Raw genomic sequence first — 19,529 nt, forward strand, 5'->3', positions numbered from 1 at the left:
AAAAAAAGAAAAAAAAACGTGGCGAAGCTCTATTGAATTATGAATCTGTATTTAACACTTGCCTTACAATAATTTCGAACAAAACCTTCATCCATCTGCAACATGACAAACTGCCATCCAATGGACAATAAAGAAATGGAAATATCTTGGAATTAACTTTTGCAGATGGCAATAATATATGTTCCATTGACTTTTCCCAATATCGATTGTTATGTCATGTTGATAATCTTTGAAAGATTATATTAAATAATAAAATATATTGGATAACTTAACAAAAACGAAACTAGTATTTTTATATTCTTATTCAAAATTTGGCCGTTTAGATAAGGCAATAATTAGTTTCTCCATATTTCTATATTAGTATTACATTTTCCACTTTGAAACTAAATCTACAATAATTTTAGATCCTACTCTAAAAGGTCTCAATATCAGTGAAGTTCATTTTACTTATATGCCCAATATTTTTATGATGTATAACTAACATAATGTGTTAGGACGACGACAACAGCATCTCCATATATCTCTCTATAATTATCTGATATTGTTCACTTTTGGTATAAGCTCCTATGGTTTAAATCTGATGGAGTTTTTACTTGTATATCGAAAATCTAATTGATAAAAAGATTATATATTCACATTTCCAAGAATCGTTCCCTCAAACGAAGGACCAATGAAACCTAGCTCTATTGAAATAGTGATCCATTTGTATAACTCTATACTATATATTGATATCTTGCTCTTAACTATGATAACTTCTATCTCTGGAGCATGATGTTTATTTGATAGAGCTCGACACAAAATCACATAGTGTTTGTTAAGGATTCTACATTGAAAAGAGACGGGATCTAAAAATAATTTATAATAGACATGGACTACTCCTTTCATTGCCAATTGATTTTGAGATAGAACCCTATGAACATTAATATGGTATCAGAGCCCAAAAAGCTCAAAAGAGCCACGATTTTGAGGGGAGATCAAGGGACCTAACCATGATTTATAATAGACATTGGCTACTCATTACCAATTGGTTTTGAGATGGAACTCCATGAATATTTATATGGTATCAGAGCTGACACTTCCACGAAAGAAGTACTAATCAATTTGTTCAAATTCTCACAATGGCCAAAACAGAAAATACTCTTACAATACAAGTTTTCCACCAAAGTTCTAGTCTCATTTCGATCAAATTGAACTCCACCAATTATCTCACTGATGACACGCCACACCAGAAAGAATACATTGATGACAGTAAGGGGAAGACACGATGCAATCCAGAATACTCCACTTGGAGGAACAACGATGGGAATTTTAAGTGTCTGGGCTCTTGGGAAATCCTTAGCACGATCGAAAATACTGATACAGCACGTCAAGTGTAGATTTCTTTGGAGGAACAACTTCTCACCATGACCAAGGAGAACGAGATTCATCTTATTGAAGCTAATTAGTTTTAAGATGGAACCCCATTAATATTGATAACCTTGTTACGAGTGCAAACAAAGTTTTGCATTGACTAGAGAAGGAGGAGATTCATGGTATATAAGTGTGATGACAATTATCTCAATTAGTAGGAGACCTTCTCGATGAAACCAAAAGCAAAACCATGAGAGCTTATTTCTAAAGTTGACAATGTCACATCATTGTAGAGATATGTGGAGGTTCGTTGTTCTTAACAAGTGGTATTGAGTTGCCAGTCGAGAATGACAAATGAATGACTATTCAAGACAAGATACAAGTAGTACAAAGTTATGATGGCTTATGTCTAAAGTAGACAATATCATATAATTGTGGGGATACTTGAGAATGTGAATAATTAATCCACCATTCGAAAAAAAGATTACTGAAGATCCTTCAACAATTTATAGTTAACTAGGGCTCGTCACCTTTTTAAAAATTTATTTTCAACGTCTTTATGGGATAGCTTGAGTGACTTGGAGTCTCAAGTAATATCCTTGAGGTCTTGGATTCAAGTCACATGGACTTGGGGCATAAAGGCCAAAAGGCCGCTGACTCTTGGGTAATAAAAACGAAATTAAAAAAAAATTAATCTATTTCCAACACCATTTTACTCCAATGCTGATTATGTACATTATTCTAGTCATTTGAGTGAGGCATACCATTGTGTGTTTCGATGTTGTATATATTATACATTTGTGTATTGTATAGTCTTTTTTTTTTACTACTGGACACAGGAGAACTTGAACCTGGATCTTTGGTGTTGAACCTCTTGTCATGCACCAACACCTGAGAGTGCACATATATTGTATAGTTTTGAATTCTATACCAACTTACAAAAGTCTATCATTATATATTAACGGGACTGTCGTCCTTATTTATTTATTTAAGATATATTTTTTTGCTTTTAATTGATGTAAGAGTAAAACTATGTTAACATTTCCAACATGGTCCTTATTTATTTACTTTAAGATATATTCTTCACTTTTAATTAATGTGAGATTGTATTCGCATATTCATTGACTTATTTTTATTTTTATTTTTTTGACGAGTTCAACTAGTTTACTTATTTATGGATCTAAATGTTTATCATTTTTTTGTTACATCAATGATTAGACCAACAACTTGGTTAAAATTTAAAACATTGAAAGTGATGTAAGACACAAACATTCTAATATGATTAAAAAAAAGGCATTTAATTTACATTAATAACATAAACTATGTATTTTTAAATATATTAGAAATTTTAAAATTTTGCAAAAATAGCATATAATTACGAATCAAACTCAAATTCATATGCAATAGTAAACACAATAAAGAAAAATTGACAGTTATGTATATTTGAAAAGATTGAAAAGTATTGAATTTAGGCTATCAAGTGAAATTTCTCTACAAAAATAAATATTAAAAGCCCTTGAGGCATGTTTAGCATAAATATAAATATATATATTTCAAATATTACAAGCTATTTAAACTTTATTACAAAATTAACACAATAAAAATTCAGCTTAAATTAAAATGATAATATAAATTACATTAATAATAAAAAGTAAATTTATGTTTTTTTGGTAAAAAAGTATAATATTTTTTAAAATGCATATTAAAACATGTGCTATCCAGTAAAATTTTTAAAACTTTTGCTTGCGATAACATTTAGATGTTATATTTTTGCGGAAAAAAACCATTTAGAGTTATGATAATTTTTACTTAATTATGTACGCAGTTTTATATTTTTACAAAAATAATATATTGAGTGACCTAACTATAACAAGGTGAGATAGTTTGACATTCTTTTACTTTTTAAAAAGAAAAAAAAAAAAGAAGATATCATTCTCTTTACTTTATAAGTCCAAAGATGGAATCCAAAACGAGTATAGCAAAACGATAATTGGCATAATATCTCCAACAATAAAGTTGTGAGTTCGATCCTTATCTCCAAATATTGTATTAAAAGAAAGAAGAAAATAAATTATACTTCCCTTTACGTATGAAACTTGGTTTCATTTTTTTTTTCTTCAATTTAACTCATTGTATGAGTAAAACTGTAATCTGGTCAACTTTCAATTAAAATCCTACCAAATTCGACCTATTTTGAATGAAATTTTTTTGAGATAAGGCGTGATTTTACATTGGATTGCATTTCAAATTCTATTTTTTTAATTCCAACCAAACCAAACACAGGAAATGATTTTAAAATCAAATTCTCACAAATTGGAACTTCCAAACTGGGGTAAATAATTCTACGCCTCCTTTTAGGTAATATATTATGTAGTATAGAAATTTCATCACATAGGGTCATTTACATGTATATTATAAAATATTAAATTTGTAATGAGTAGGTTTTTTTTTTTTTTGCTACATTTACTATGACAATCTTTTTGGATTTTGGAATTTTTTTATTATTCAAGATTTTCCTCGATTATAATTTATATTAATTATAACTAATTTACATTTGAATCTAGGTTAAGTTTTGGAAACTAAAAAAATGTAGGACTTCATAACTATTTTGTTTTCATTTTTTTGTTTCTGAAAAATAAGCTTACTTATAATCAGTTAAATTCAATTTTAATTTTACCTTTCCTGTTTTCTAAAAATGTTTTTGAAATTCTAAGTAAATTTAATAAAAAAAAAACTAGTTTTTAAAATATATTTCAATTTTTCGAAAACTTCTTTTTCTTTCTAGACAAATGGCTCATTGGATTGTAGATGAAAAAAATGCCGAGTCCTCTTTCGAATTGAAAATCGATGTTCATACAAAAAGCAAGTCTAAGTTTTAGTAATTACCAATCGTACATCTGCCAACAATAACAAAGTTCATCGTGTTAAGACACATGTATCCAATCATGAAGTTCAAAGTTTGAATCCCCACCCTACATGTACTGAAAAAATTGCCCACCATATCTCAGTGGTGACGTAGAGTTTAGCAGCATCCTTTCGCGTTAGATCTATGATGCATATGATATTGGGTTACCAATTTGGATGACTCTTCCAAAACTTACACATTTTAAAAATATAGCTCTAGCTTTTTTTTTAAATCTGCAGATATAATTTTTATAATCCATTCGACCCATGTGATAATATTTTTTCTTACCCTTCTTCAAATTATTATGAGAAGATAAAAAATAAAACTTTTATAAAATTGGAGGTTGCTCCGTGGGATTAGTCGAAGTACACGTAAGCTGATCTGAACATTCACGGATATTTAAAAAATAATAATAAATTGGAGGTTGATAGTAATAATGGATTTTTTCCCAAATATTTACGTCAAAGAAGTTGTATTTTTTTATTTTTTTAAATCCTATCAATTTCATGTAGTGAGAGAGAGAGAGTTTAACGACAAAATTTTTGTAGTGAGAGAGAGTCACAAAAATTATTTTTTAAAATTCTATCAAATTTGTTGTAGTGAATTAATTTGAGGGGACTGAGAAAGATCGAGAGAGTTTAACGACAAAATTGCGTCTTTTAATTGTGTCTTTTAATTTATATATTCACTAGATTAACAAACCTTTCCAATTATAGATTAAAAGCAACTAAACACAAATAAAAAATGCAATCAATTTACTCAAACTTAAAGGATGTCTTTTGAAACACTAATCATTCCATTAATTAAAAATCATCAATAATTAGCACATAAATCAAAGGCATTCACATACATATCTCTTTTTTCTTTTTTATTATTGCCTTTTTTGACACCCATAAACTAAAAGCAGAAATGCAAAATAAAATGGAATTACATTACAAATCAAACCTCACAAACTAATTAAATTATTTATTCAAATAGAAATGCTATTGGGAATTCCTCTGCCTGTGAGACCTTCAGAGCTAGTAGGAAACAATAGAGTATAAGGCATCTCCACAGGCCCAACTCTATTTTTCAAGTTGGGATCTTTATTTCTCTTCCCAATATTGGCTTCAATTTCACTAAGTCTTTTCCCAAACTTGTCAAATGCCTCCAAAGCCTCCTTGTCCAAAGTCCACTCCGGGTTGCTCCTTTGCCCCAAATACACTTCATCCGAAGAATGCCTTGACAAAATCTCAATCACTGAGACCCCCACAAGCGCCTGCAGTTGCGACGTGATCGTCTTCAAGAACGCCTTTTCGGGGTTCGACTCGAGCTCTTTGTAGTCCTGCGTGCCTTGCTCGGGAAGGAACCTACGGCTCGTCGACGGTCGGTTCGGGGAGAAGCCACCGTAGGGATACTGCCCGAAGTTGACTGCTGCATGGAGGGCTGAAGAGATCCATATAATTATGGTGCAGCTGTCTATGAGGTCTTGAATGGTTTGCATTTTTGGCCACCATGGTTCATCCTTTAGGTCGCCATGGCCTTTCTCGCGAAGCTCCTTCCACCATGATTGGAGCTCGACATCGTTATGTAGCGTTTCGTTGTCCTTGTAGTAGAAAGAACAGTAATCTGTTACCCATGTTTTGATTGCTGTCCAAATCTCGAGCCCATCGACAGCGTATGGATAATCCTCTATTAGTAGTCGGAGGCCATGTGGAGAGCTTGGATCCTGAATTGCAATTCCTCTAAACAAAGCCAAGGCTTGCAAAGTCATGATCAAGTGGAATTGGCAAATTTGAAAACAATTGAGATGGAATATTGGGGTGGTTTTTCAATGCTTAGGATACCAGAATATCGAACCAAACCAGACATCTTGTTCTAACACTATGTTAATATATCAAAACGAATGCTAATACTTTGAAAAAGAAAAAAATGGGTTAAAAAATATATTTGATCTCTCTTAAACTTTAGTATGTAACAATTTAGTCTCTATAGTTTAAATTTTGTAACAATTAATCCCTAATCGTGAAAATCTCATCAAATTCAAGTGTAGATTTTTATCATATAATGATTTGGTATTTGTAAACAAATTTTACCCCTTATTGGTACGTTTATCAATCTACATATATAAGAAACTTGAAAAAAAATCACAATAGGGATTAATTCATTACAGACTTTAAATTATATAGACTAAATTATTTCGGACGAAAATTCAAGAACTAAAGTATTACCAATTTAAAAGTACAGTTACTTAAATCGACTAAATTATTACTTCAATGAAAGTTTAGGGGCACGTTAAAAGTCTTTTGACTAAAGAAACAAGTCTATAATTTTGAAAATTAGAAATCTAGCTAAAAATAAATCATTTTCAAATAAAATCAAAACGATGATCAATGAATTGTGTGAAAATCATTATAAAAAAAAATGATTATATTACCTCTTAATTAGATCAGCTGGGAGAGCTTGTTCAGGGAAGACCCAGTTCTTGTAGACAAAAGAAGACATCTCCATGGAGTACTTGGCTGGATAATGAGTTGTCTCAATAATTCCATCAGCATTAATAAGGGATTGCCTTGCAAGAGCATTAATGTTCATGGTATCCCGAAAATGAGGAACAAGCAACTTATGAATCGGATGAACAACACTTAATTGTCGATTCGTTGCGATCACAAATGGCTCAATTACTGCGTGGGTGTTCAACCTACAAATCACGATCGAAAAAGATAAAATATGTTCAAAGAAATAATTTAAAAGTTTATAGCTTATTTGGTAACGTTCTCGTTTCTTACCAGTGACTAATAAGTTGGTGATAGCCGGTATCGTTGACAGCAACATAAGCCTTGGCTAATTGCCAAATGGAGCCATCAACTCCTCCCTTGGCAGGCAACAATACTTTACTAATGACACCAAATTGGTCTCCTTGAGGGTGTGGCAAACTTAGTTCAATCGCCAAAGGCTTCAAAGTGCCATCATTTTTTAAGAACAGAAGTGTTCTTGTGGCATAAGTCTTTGTGGGAGTTGTATTTATTCTTCTAAGATATGGAATTAGTGAATCATGGTGATCCAATATGTATAGCTTGTTCTTCTCCAGTGCCTATGATCCACACAAAATTGTTCAAAAATGTTATAAGATCAGAAGCTTCGAAAGTAAAATCCATCGATTCGAGTTTGTACTTTAATTACCTCATCCACAGTGAGGCCATCTAAACCATCTTTTATGTGTTCATCAGTTATTTTGCTTGTGTGATCGCCATAAATTTCAGGATCTAGTTTGCTTGCAGGTGGGAATTCCTATAGTTAAATTTTTGTTAAACGGGATATAAGTTTAATGAATGTAAATAAATTACAGTAATAAATGATAGTTAATAATTAATGATTGAATCATGTGAGAATTACTTGGAGACGACGAATGACTACAGGGTCAACTCCCGCCAGCATTTCTCTTGCAAATTCTTCATCAGTGCTCCATGCGGATTTATCCTCTATTTCAAGTCATTAAAATCACCATTAAAAAGATTCAGAATTTGTTTCTCATGTGAACAAATTCAATATTAAAACTTTTTTTCTGGAAAGAGATTCAATTTTAAAATTTACTTGAACAATATTTTACGTTGGAATGGTTCAATATACTAAATCATATGAGATTAGATGGCATTGAAAAAGGTTTTTTAGTACAACAAATAAGTAAAATTTCAACCGAATTAATTTTTTTGGTGATTAATTTGGTAAATTAATTGATACTAACAAAAGATAATTACTTCCAACACTAGCATGACTCAATATTGAAGCATTTTTACTATTTCTTTGGTTGAAAGTTCAATCATCCATCTTCACATTTGTACTGTCATCGAGGATTTTTTTTTAAATATCATATTTACAATTATTTTTACTAAAAATATATTGACATATTTCAATTTAAAAATGAAAAAGAAAAAAAAAAGTTATCTAATGAATACTGTCTACTTGTTTCTAACTTAAAAAAATAGGTGTATTTGAAAAAAAGGTCATAGTTTCTAATCCCCTCATTTTGTCATGTTCTTGAAACAACCGAAGTTAGAAAATTAAGATATTTTGATTCCCTTTTACTTTTAGACAATTAATTCCAAAATGAAACTCCTATGTTTTTCTTTTTTTAAGAAAAGGTTAAGAACACGAAATATAATTGAGAAAGTACACAACATAGTACATACCATGAATTAACTGAGGAGTTGGGAATCTGAGGAATCTTTCACCATCAGTTCTAAATATTTCTTTGAGCAATGGTGCTGGAATGTTCTCAGTGATACCCTCGAGTAAACTTCGAGGCACTGGCAAACCTTTTTCGTAGAGGGCAAAAACATCATTAAAGTCATCAAATTCTCCCGGGGTCGAGTCAAATAGATCTTCGAGTTTGGGTTTGATTGATCGGGATACAGACTTCAGGCCATAGGCAAGAAAATCTGACATTTTCAAGTGCCCAAATCTTTCGTCTCTTGGAATATACACATCGGTTGGTTTACTTGATGCTGGTAATCTACTTTCACTTTTGGGATCTGTTAATTACATAACACGATAAATATGACCTTTATTATAATCATAGTATAAAATATCCATTAACACGTCGACATTTTTATAATATGTTATTTTCAAGACAAATCAAAATTACCTTGATTCCAACTTCTTTTAAAACTGTAATGGTTACTTAATGACTTCTTTCTCTGTTTTTTAAGATAATTGAGTTTTTCTTCCCATCCCAAATCACATTTGTTAATACCAAACTTGATTTGACATAAAAAAGCATGTTGCATGCGTATGATAAACCTATACATTCCCACGATGGAGAGGGGTAAAAAAGCATGAGGAAAATTCAAAAATTAAATGTTAAAACATTTATTAAGATTATGATTTATGGTGGTATTGGTAAGGTATTAATTAAATAAATTTAATAGTAACAATTTTAAAGTATTACATTCTCATATTTAAATTATATTTAAGTATGGTAATAGTTTGAAAAAAAAAACGAGGAAACTTACCTTTTTTGGAAGGTGGTCTTCCCGTTCTTCCTCTACGAGGATAAGGATATTTAGCTGACCCTCCCAGGACTGGACGACCAAGGTCCAAGTTACTATCTGGGTCACCAATATCGTTGTAGACATCATAGTCATAGATTCTATCCCACTCCTTACGTTCTCCTTTTCCATTTCCTCTAAGGTTTATTAATTCTTCCTCCCTATACTTGCGAAGTGGTTCAGGTGTTTCGCTGGAGAGGTAAGCCTATCATAATTATTTGTGAGGTCAAAAGTTGAATATTTACCTTCAATTAAATAAAGAGCACAATTTATCTATTAAATCAATATTTACAAAGGTGATACATTAAGAATATATTAAATCTCTTAATATATTTAAATTATCAAGGTCAAATAACTATTAGTCACCTCTTATGTTTAATTAATATTATTCACCAGCAATTTACCTCTGAGTCTTTTTATATTGATCTAGTTTAAGCCTAACAAAACTAGAAAAATGCCAAGCAAATACTTTTTAAAGGAAAACTTCAATAATAATGCAACAAGACTTTTACATTGATTCCTTGACAAGAAAATAAATAAATAAATAATCCATGTTTTTTTCTATTTATTTATTATTTCTTTTTTTCTTTTTTGGGTTAAAAAGAAAAATCACATGTCAAGACAACTGTAAGCTTAGGAACTATAAGTGTCATTATTGCAAAACCAGCTGTCTTAATCAATCTATTTTAAAAATCAACCATCAAATCAAGACACCAACTTGGTAGGTCACCGAACAATATCAATTACCACGAAAAATTTCATAATTATCAACTATGTTTTATTATATTAAAAATGACGTGAGTTTTACCAACATTAAAAAATAATTTATAAAAAGTAAAGTTATAGGATTAACAAATTGAGTATATCTTGTATCACTAGCATTTTTCTCCCGTCGCTGTTTACAACTATAGTAAAAAAAAAAAAAAGTTAAATATATAATTTTATTATTTTTATTATTAATGTCATTTCTCACCTTTTAAAATTTTCAATTTCATATAGATTTTAATTTAATCAATTAAGTATATCTCTACCAATATTAAAATTAAAAATATAAACATATGAACTGGACATCACCTTAATCCATAATCACTCATTGGATTCGAAACAAGTTGCTACTATATTAAATAGGTTCATTAGGAATAATATTATATTAACAACACCAACAAACTATGTTAAAGTGAGTATAGTGAGTATAGCTCGACAGTAATTGAGATAAATCTTCAATCTCTTGAATATAAGTTCGATTCTCCACCCCACACAGTATATTAAAAAAACAACTGTCATAAAAAATATATATTATATTTATTTGAAATATTTAGTAATGATAAAGGATTTGATTGAATAATGACCTGATTGGCGAAGAAAATGCGATCCTTCTTGTACTTTCCATAAGGGTAAATCCAGGAGTTGCAGTCGAAATGAACTCTGCCATGGCCAGGAACATCCTCGAGAGTGAGAGATTTGAGAAAGAATTCACTAAAATGATCATTTCTGATGAAGAAAGCTCCGGGGACTCCAATTTCTTCATCCCAATCAAAAGTAACAGTGAAGGCAGTTTCTCCTGCAAATATTGGAATTATTGTATTGGCAATCCAATTCTCCAACTCGGCTGCCTTCCCCACCTTCCCTTGAAACCCTTTTACTATTTTTTTTTTTTTAGTCCAAAAGAGAAAAAAGAAACATTATCAGTTTTCAAGCCACACTTTTTTAGTCAAATTTGGCTGCACATCCAATAATTAAGGGGTTGTTTGGAAGTTGTTTTTTCGAAATATATGTGATTATTTTTATTATTATTATTATTATTTTATGCTCTCTCTTAATTTATTCTTTAGGTGGCCGAGTATTTTTTTTTTTTAAAATAGTCACCACTTTAAAATCACAACTCTATAAATTTTCGTCGTTTTTAATTTTTGAAAAATATAGACACGTTGATAGGTTTATTTTTCTCATTTTTAAGAAATGAATCTAAAATTGGTGTAAATTTTAGAAACCATAAAATCAAATTTTTTTCCTATTTCTATTTTTCAAAATATAGATAAAAATAATAATTATATCGATTGTTTTATTTAAATACATAATAAATATCAAAAAGTAAATATAAGATACAATTTTTGAATTTTTGAAATTCATATAAAACTTTTAATTCTTTTGATTAATCTAAAATTTTAGAAAAATAACAAATGGTTCACCAACATGTTTTTATTTATTTTTCAATAAAAATAAATAAATAGCAAGAACGTAGTTTTGTTTTACTTTATTTTGAAAATAAAAAAGAAAACAAAAAACAAGAAATAAGAAGCAGAAAGGTAACCGAACAACCTTAAATAATTGTACCAATGACCTTAATATTACAAGTCGTCCCATCTTAGTTCTAAAAAACATGCAACCTTTAAAATTTTGCTTCAAAAGGAATTTTTGTTTTTAGAATAAAAAAACAGTGGATAATATTTTTTGTTTCTTAAAATTTATTTGCAATATAATTTTTAATATATGCGAACCAACTCTAGAGTCTTTTACATTAAAGGACAGAATCTAACAAGGAATTTTATATTTTTACATTTTTTATATTCGATAAAAGTAAAATACATAAGAAAGTAAGTAGAGCTCAACCATATTATTTTAAGCGTATATAGTCAGACGGAAAGTTGAACTAATATTATAGAAATATTTACAAGGAATAATTGAATCTTATATATTATTTTAGTTTAATTTGGAATGGCAAGTTGGAAAATAATTTATATAAATATATATATATATGTTATTGATTCCAATTGCATAGTGGACTGCAAAGATTTAAATATTAATTCCAAGGTATTCCAAGTTGCATATTTTAAATCTTTTGTTTTTTTTTTCTTTGGACAAAGTATTTGTACTATTTGAATTGAATTGATAAGCTGAATAATTCAACAAATTTAAAATCAATCATTCTCTTACAACATCTCAAAGTTGTTTTTAAATTCATAGAGAAAAAAAAAAACTTAATCTCAGACTTATATTTATTTCTTATTATTCTTTATATTAACTAAAAACTCGTCTGGATCCTTGAAGAACTTGTTTTGAAAGGAAATCTCCATCGTTGGTATAGTTCATTTAGTACGTTATACGTTTAATGAAAATCTTATTTAACCACGACTAAACATATATTTTAAGCTACATATAAATTCAACACATATCAAGTTTGGAAGATTTTTAAAATCAAATATATGAAAAAATTAAATGGCCAAATTTTTATAAAAATTTAATAATAAAACATAAACATTTCTGAGTTATGAAGATCAAAGGAAAAGAAGTGAGTTGAAATTCTTATGAACTACATTTTTTACCCTTGAACCACGTAGGATAAAACATTTAAATATTGTTTTTTTAGTTCTTAAATTTTCAAATGTCTTGTTTTAATTCATAAACTTTGTATTAAATATGATGTCAGTTATTACCATTTATATACTACTGTTAACTATGTAAGAAATAATCTCGATATGATCCTATGAAATATGACTTTTGACCTTTTACATATAGTTTCAAATACTTGTTGATTTAAATACTACTCATCAAGTAAATGACAAAAGGAAACATATACATTTAAAAGATCACATGAAGAACACTAACAAAGCAAAATAATTGTAATCTTGTCAATATTACGGGTTCCATCTCAAAACTAATTGACAATGAGAGGAGTGGCTCTTTTGGCTCATCAATCTTGGCCGGATTCCATTGTTTGGATCGTTTGAGCGTTTTGGATTCTGATACCATATTAATATTATAGGATTTCATCTCAAAATCAATTGACAACGAGAGAAGTAGTCATGCCTATAATAAACCTATGTAAGGTCTCTTCTTTTATAAACGTAGAATCCTTAACCATTTCATCTATAAGCCTAAAGTGAATCTTTATGCCAAATTTATAGACTTAAATTCGTCTAAAAATTCATAAAACAAAATATGAAAATGAAAAGAAAAAAAGATAGAAGTATAGAACGTATGAACCTTTTTCAAGATTTTACCGACTAAAAAGTTAAAATAGTTTTTCACCGAACTTCATTTAAAAAGTTCATAAGACCAAAATAGAATAAAAGAGGTCGAAATCGAGAAGAAAAGAAAGAACTGAAGTATTAGAAACTCACAAGGATCGCCGTGATGAGCGCTAACGAGGCGAAGAGAAACGCCGCCGCCTAAAAACTCATGAAGATTATCAAGAACAGTGGATTGGAAGTCATTGAAATCCAAAACATTACTTCTCATCAAAACCACAGTCCCTTTGATCTTCTTCCCCCCATGCTTCAGCCCAGAGATTGCCCCCACAATGCTCCCAATCAACATCTCTTCAAAAAACCAATAATTTCTTTTTTCTTTTTTTTCCTTTTTTCCTTCAGAGCACGTTGAAATGGGAGAAGGCCTTGGGTTTTTATAGGGGAAAAAATGGCAGCCAATTGTTTTTTCAATGAAGTCTGCGTTTGGGAATTTTTTCTCATTGTTTATTTTAGTTGATTGAGTGCTTCTCTCTCTCTCTCTCTCTCTCTCTCTCTCTCTCTCTCTCTCTCTCTCTCTCTCTCTCTCTCTCTCTCTCTCTCTCTCCCTCTCCTATTTGCCATATTTGTAATGAAAATAAAGTTGAGATAAAAGTTGAGCTCTCTTAGTTAATAATTTATTAAATATTTGGGTGGCCTTGTGGGAGAAGAGATCATCTTTAAGTATTTTGAAATCTGACTTTCTATTTTCTAAACTGGTTGGCTCCATCAATGCCCACGTGATCATGATTCATGACAATGCTCTTTTGAATTTTTTTCTCTGCATAAAAAAAAAAGGAAATATATCATTCTTTACTCTCACATTTTCATATATTCATAGATAGGATATAAGTAGTGAATTTATATTTCCATTGTATCCTAAAAGAATCGGCTAAGTATTAAAAAATTTTATAAATAAACTCATGATATTAATAACAAGAATTTTAAATTTATTTTATGAATTTTTTACTTTTTACATATTGATGTTGACATTTTTTTTTTTGCGAATTTCGATTAACATTTAAACCTTTGGGTCCTCTCAACTAATTGACAAGGTAAAAACCATAAACTTTAGTATAAATGATGCAATATCTCCTTTAAATTTAAAAATTATTGTAATTTTTAGTTTATGATAAATTTTTCGTTTAAATAATCATTGAGATCGAACACCAATGAGTCATAAAACATAATAACATTAGAACTGGTTTTTTTATTTGATATTTGTAAGCTGCACAGAGTTATTTAATAGTTGATTTTGTATGGACGAAGCTGGATTTTCATTAAATTGGTGAATTGAGTTTTTTACATTATCTTTTGTTAAAATTTCTAGGTGAATTAGAAGCTTAAGATGTAAATTAAAAATGGAAATTTTTTCCCAGAATTAAATTAAAATGAAACATTTGAAATCATACTAGAAAAGTGCGAGAAATCCGATGGAAACAAAATTATAATATGTCGAAATTCGATGGAAAGAAAATTATAATATGTCTCTTTCATATAATTTGTTCGATCCTAGAAGGAAAAATATCATATTGGTTTTGGCCAGACAACGTTTTCTTTGAGAAGTGATGTATGCTTTTTTTTATTTGAAAATTAGGTTAAATTATATTTTTAGTATCTTTATTTTAACCCTTAATTTCAATGTTCCATTATCGTCTTTATTTTTTTAGATTATCTCTTTCATTTTTTATGATTATGGACGAGGCAATAGGTTATTGGTTTCTTATATGAGGTAGATGTCTAATCAACAATTGATCCGAACTTTGCGATAGTATGTTATTTGATCATTTACCCTCTGAAATAAGTTAGTACTTAATTTGAGTTGGTGTTGACCCGAACTTAGTTTGGTCGGGTAGAAATTTTGTACTTTTATGAGGAATGAACTCTATATTTTATAGTAGGGCTTTGCAAAATGTTTCTCTCTGCCAACACTTCATATCTAGTATTCAGTAGATTTTATGCCCATGGCATCCGTGTTTTCTAGTCAACGTGGAGCTAGGTTTTCACTTCACTGATTCAGTCAGAGGTGAATTTGCCTAGCCCATCCTGACGAGAGAGCTATGTGGAAGGCTAAGATTCTATCAATACATCATTTGTGTTTCACTCCAAAAAGAGAATACAGTTCATGAATCAAGTTTTGATCTAAGTCATCTTTTCTACTTTCAATCTAAACAATATTTTAAATTAATCAGACCAAAGAATTTTTTGAAAGATGAAATTACCCAAGTTATGAATTTAAAAACCTAGAAGCAAGTCAACTATTTGAACTATATATATTTTTTGTAAAATCTCTTATTTATTTATTTTAAGCGATTTGTTCTTGTTAGATAAGATTGAAGATTCATATATATCTATATTAGAAAAAAAGATCTGTTTCTACCAAAATCTTGTTCTTAACTTTAGTCTAATCTTCTTCACAATTTTGATAATGATTTCAATATATTATAATCGATTAATTAGATCGTGAAGACAATCACAAAGAACCTCTAGTTTTTTCTTTAATATTTAAATTAGTCAGTTGCCATTATAATATATTTCTTTTTGAATACTATTTTCCCTATGAGTATACAACAAACTTGACGTTGTAAAATTTATAATATAAAATTGCGTAAAAAGTGAAGTATAAGTAATACATAAAATTATAAAATAATTTACAAATTATTGGGGATTGAAAATTTTCTCCATGTGCTTCACACGCAAATATATGAACATAGTTGGGAGAAAATAATCGATATTCCTTATGTTCTTTTATGGAGTGAATTTTTTAAGTTTTAATTTCATTAGTTTGAATAAGTGTCAGAAATAATTAATATCATAAGTTCTTTTAATTTGGTCGGAGATAGTGTCTTAACTAGTTGAACTATGACTATATATATATATATATATTATTATTATTATTATTATTATTTAGTTCAACCAGTAAAAATGAAAATTTGAAATCACGATTGTTGGGTCCAAAACAGGTATCTTATTTATTTGAGTTGTGTTCAAGTTTGATTTTATGAATAGTTTTCGATGTTTCGTTTTAGGATACGTTTGCTCTGGTAGAGATTTTTGTGAGATTTATCGATTGCTTCATCAGTACTTTTCTAGTTTGGCTTGGGCTTCAACAACGTATTGATTTTATTTTATTTGTTTGTGTACAGCTCATTTTACTACTTATTTAAATTCAAAATTGAATGGGATAGAAATTAAAATTTTAAGATTAAAATATTCAGTCAATAAATTAAATAGAAATATAAAAATTAGAAGCAATGTCCTCGTCCCAAAACATTATCTTTAAAAAGAAAATTTTTTGGATAAACCAGTTTTTTTTCCGTATTTGGGATATGGGAGGTTGAAAATTACTACTGAGATATGTTCATGTCGGCGAAAAAACAAGTTTTAAATACTTCTTTAGTTCCTATATTTTCGATTTTGATTTATTTTGATTTCTATATTTTAAAACCTCTATTTTGTTGTCTATATTTTCAGTTTTTGTTCATGCACTCTTCATTTTGATTCCTTAATTTTAGAAAAGTGAATTTTTTTTCTTCCTTTTTATTTTTATTTCATTTATTTTAATAAAAATATTAGCATAACATTTCCGTGAAATTATTGAAATGTAGTCATATATTTGTATTAAAATGGTATAATTACAAATAGATACCAAAATAGTTACTTTTTTAAAAGATCAAAATAGACATTTTAAAAATATTAAGATTAAAATAAACTAAAATTGACGTGGACTCATTTAAACCAAAAAAGATAAACAATAATTTCAAATCGTGATCCTCTGCATAACTTTTGCTTAAAATAAATAAAAGAAACGGATTAGAAAATCCACTTTTCAGGTTTGGTGCCTAAAAATGCTTTTCTGCCAAACTCCTTGAAGAAAATAAAAATCAATTACAAAAATTCAATAGAATATAATATTGTTTGTAAGAAAATTGATCATGAGTATCTTCCTATAGAATTAAATTCTTTAGTTTATATTATTTTTCATTAATCTTTCAAAATATCTCTCATTTTGCAGCATTTCCGTAGATAAGTTAGAGGCTTGTGATCTACGGCCACCCTCAGGGGTAGTATTTTCACTCTTGGGTGGGGAGAGGGTGGTCGTAGATCACGGGTCAACTCTTTTTGTATGAAAGGAGCCTCCCGAAACCATTGAATAACGAACTGCTATCATGTTACTTATACAGGAACATAAGGGGGCCCATCAGAACAAGCGCTTTTCTTAGAAGTAGGGCGAGAGAAAATCAATATGATATTTGCGTTGGTTTTTCCAACGAAACAAAACACTTTTTTGTCTTTATCATTCGGAAGGCTCAGTCCCATACTCTGACTTCAATGATGGAACAACCTCCAAATAAAAATTTGACATTCTCTTAACATAGTAGAGAAAATAAGTTCATTATTATTTTTAATTAAAAAGAGTAAATTGGAGTTAAAGATTTAAACTTCTAAGTCATAAAATTTTTATTTATATCTTAATTAATTGAGCTATATTTGAATCCAAAGATTAGATCTTTGGATGAAAATAATAAATTGGTTCGATTTATATGATATAATTGAACCTAAAATATCACGTTTTTAACTTTATATGATAGATTGGATGAGGATGAAAGATAATATATTTTAAGTTTCCAAATAACCACTTCAAAACAATAATTGAAGTTTTTTTTTTTTTCCCTAAGCTCACCGACAATAATTATGACAAAGAAAGGGTTATTGTTGCCACCCTTTAATACAACGATTTTCACATGCATTTTTCTACACCTAAAAGTAGTCAACTTTTATAACACTCTTTATTGCCAAATTCTTGACCAATTACTGCTTAAAACCAAATATATTGTGACCAAATTCTTCACGTTTAAATTTCTATTACCAATTTATTCACATGGTTTTTTAATTCTACCTCTTAACTTTCGTCATTGTCTCTTAAATTTTAAAAAGTTTGCATTAATATTCTTGACCTTCCAAAATGTTTGGATCTACCCTTACGTGATTGGTAGCTTAAATTAAAAATGTCCACGTGGCTGTTAAAATCGTGACGACAGCAAAATTACAGAAAATGTGAAAAATCTGGACAAGAAGGTGAAGCAAAACGAAGGAATTGGGGAGTGAGTTTACACAAATAAACCTTTTTCTTTTTTTTTTTTTTTACATTGTATGATATTTGGTTGTTTCCCATTTAATCCCTCTTCTCCGTCCTCACCTCGTCTATTTTTTTTAGTTATATATATTATATACACACTCAAGACAAAGGAAATGTTTCGGCTTGCAGGAGAGACATCTTACTTTCCTACGGACTAAATCAGTTGAAGGAGGTTTCTATAGGAAGAATTGTGACTCCACGTCGGGGCGGGCGGGCGGCGGTTCATGACTAGTGGACATGAACTATAACCAAACAAACAAAAGTCAGCCAATCACGAATTCTTAAACCATAAAGGGAACTATGCTCCATGGTCCCCTAATTTAATGAAGGCGTAAAAGGAGGAATCTTTAGATAGAAAATTTCTACTAAAAAATAATAAACAAACGAGGAATAATTTCTCATTGGAAGCGGATCTTTACGAGTTCTCCACAGGAAATTTTCACCCCGATATCAACAAAATTTCGTGGAAAAAAATTTACAGGATGAAATAAGAATCGAATAACACTCCTAACAGAGGGACAAAACCTAACAAATAAAAAAGATAAAATTGAATAAAATGAAGGTAGCTGAAAAGAGAAAATAAAATATTTCAACCATCAAATCGAATAAGAAATTGTGTATGCACTCTCATGTTAGGTATTCATTGTAGTTCACCTACCAATGCATTGTATATTCAATACCCTTCGATAATCATTTTATTTTTATTTTTTTATTTTTAAAAATATGTTTATTTTCTCTTTTTTTTTCTATGCTTTTACCATTCTTTTAAAATATATTTGAGTTTTTAGCAAAATTTTTGAAACAAAAATGAGTTGTTGTAACTACTTTCTTTTGGTTTTCAAATTTTTGCTTAAATTTTAGAAATATTTTCAAAAAGTTAGATTACGATACAAATGAATACATAAATAGATGGGGCTTGAGTTTAATTTTCAAAAATAGAAAACAAAAAATAAAAAGGTCGTGGAACAGAGTTTTTTGTTTTGTTTGCTTTTTTTTTAGAAATAATATACATGGCCAGGAGGCTAAGTGAATGCACTACTGTTTAGAGGGGAGGAAATGCTATAATTACAACAACAAAAAAAAAAATTTGATTTAGACGACCA

General features: G+C 29.4%; 1 protein-coding gene across 1 annotated transcript; it reads right to left on the bottom strand.

The window, feature by feature from the left end:
* Positions 1-5,030: 5,030 nt before the first annotated feature.
* Positions 5,031-13,705, bottom strand: LOC111018853 (putative linoleate 9S-lipoxygenase 5). The gene is made up of 9 exons (XM_022295098.2): positions 13,404-13,705; positions 10,632-10,924; positions 9,247-9,487; positions 8,425-8,766; positions 7,631-7,716; positions 7,418-7,525; positions 7,024-7,328; positions 6,672-6,935; positions 5,031-5,979 (listed from the first exon to the last, which is right to left on the bottom strand). Exons 1-9 carry the CDS (start codon positions 13,597-13,599, stop codon positions 5,226-5,228), a joined length of 2,589 nt encoding a protein of 862 aa, XP_022150790.1. The 5' UTR covers positions 13,600-13,705; the 3' UTR covers positions 5,031-5,225.
* Positions 13,706-19,529: the final 5,824 nt, after the last annotated feature.

This window comes from Momordica charantia (assembly GCF_013281855.1).
Source record: "Momordica charantia cultivar OHB3-1 chromosome 8 unlocalized genomic scaffold, Mcharantia_2.0 BLBB01000008.1, whole genome shotgun sequence".
In the NCBI taxonomy this organism is placed as follows: domain Eukaryota; kingdom Viridiplantae; phylum Streptophyta; class Magnoliopsida; order Cucurbitales; family Cucurbitaceae; genus Momordica; species Momordica charantia.

Bases quoted from the DNA above. Each gene is read 5' to 3' on its own strand.
- LOC111018853 (XM_022295098.2), bottom strand. From the start codon at position 13,599: ATGTTGATTGGGAGCATTGTGGGGGCAATCTCTGGGCTGAAGCATGGG. The intron at 7,717-8,424 runs GTATGTACTATG...GACTTGAAATAG, and splicing joins AACTCCTCAGTTAATTCATG to AGGATAAATCCGCATGGAGC. The intron at 7,526-7,630 runs GTAATTCTCACA...ATTTAACTATAG, and splicing joins TAGTCATTCGTCGTCTCCAA to GAATTCCCACCTGCAAGCAA.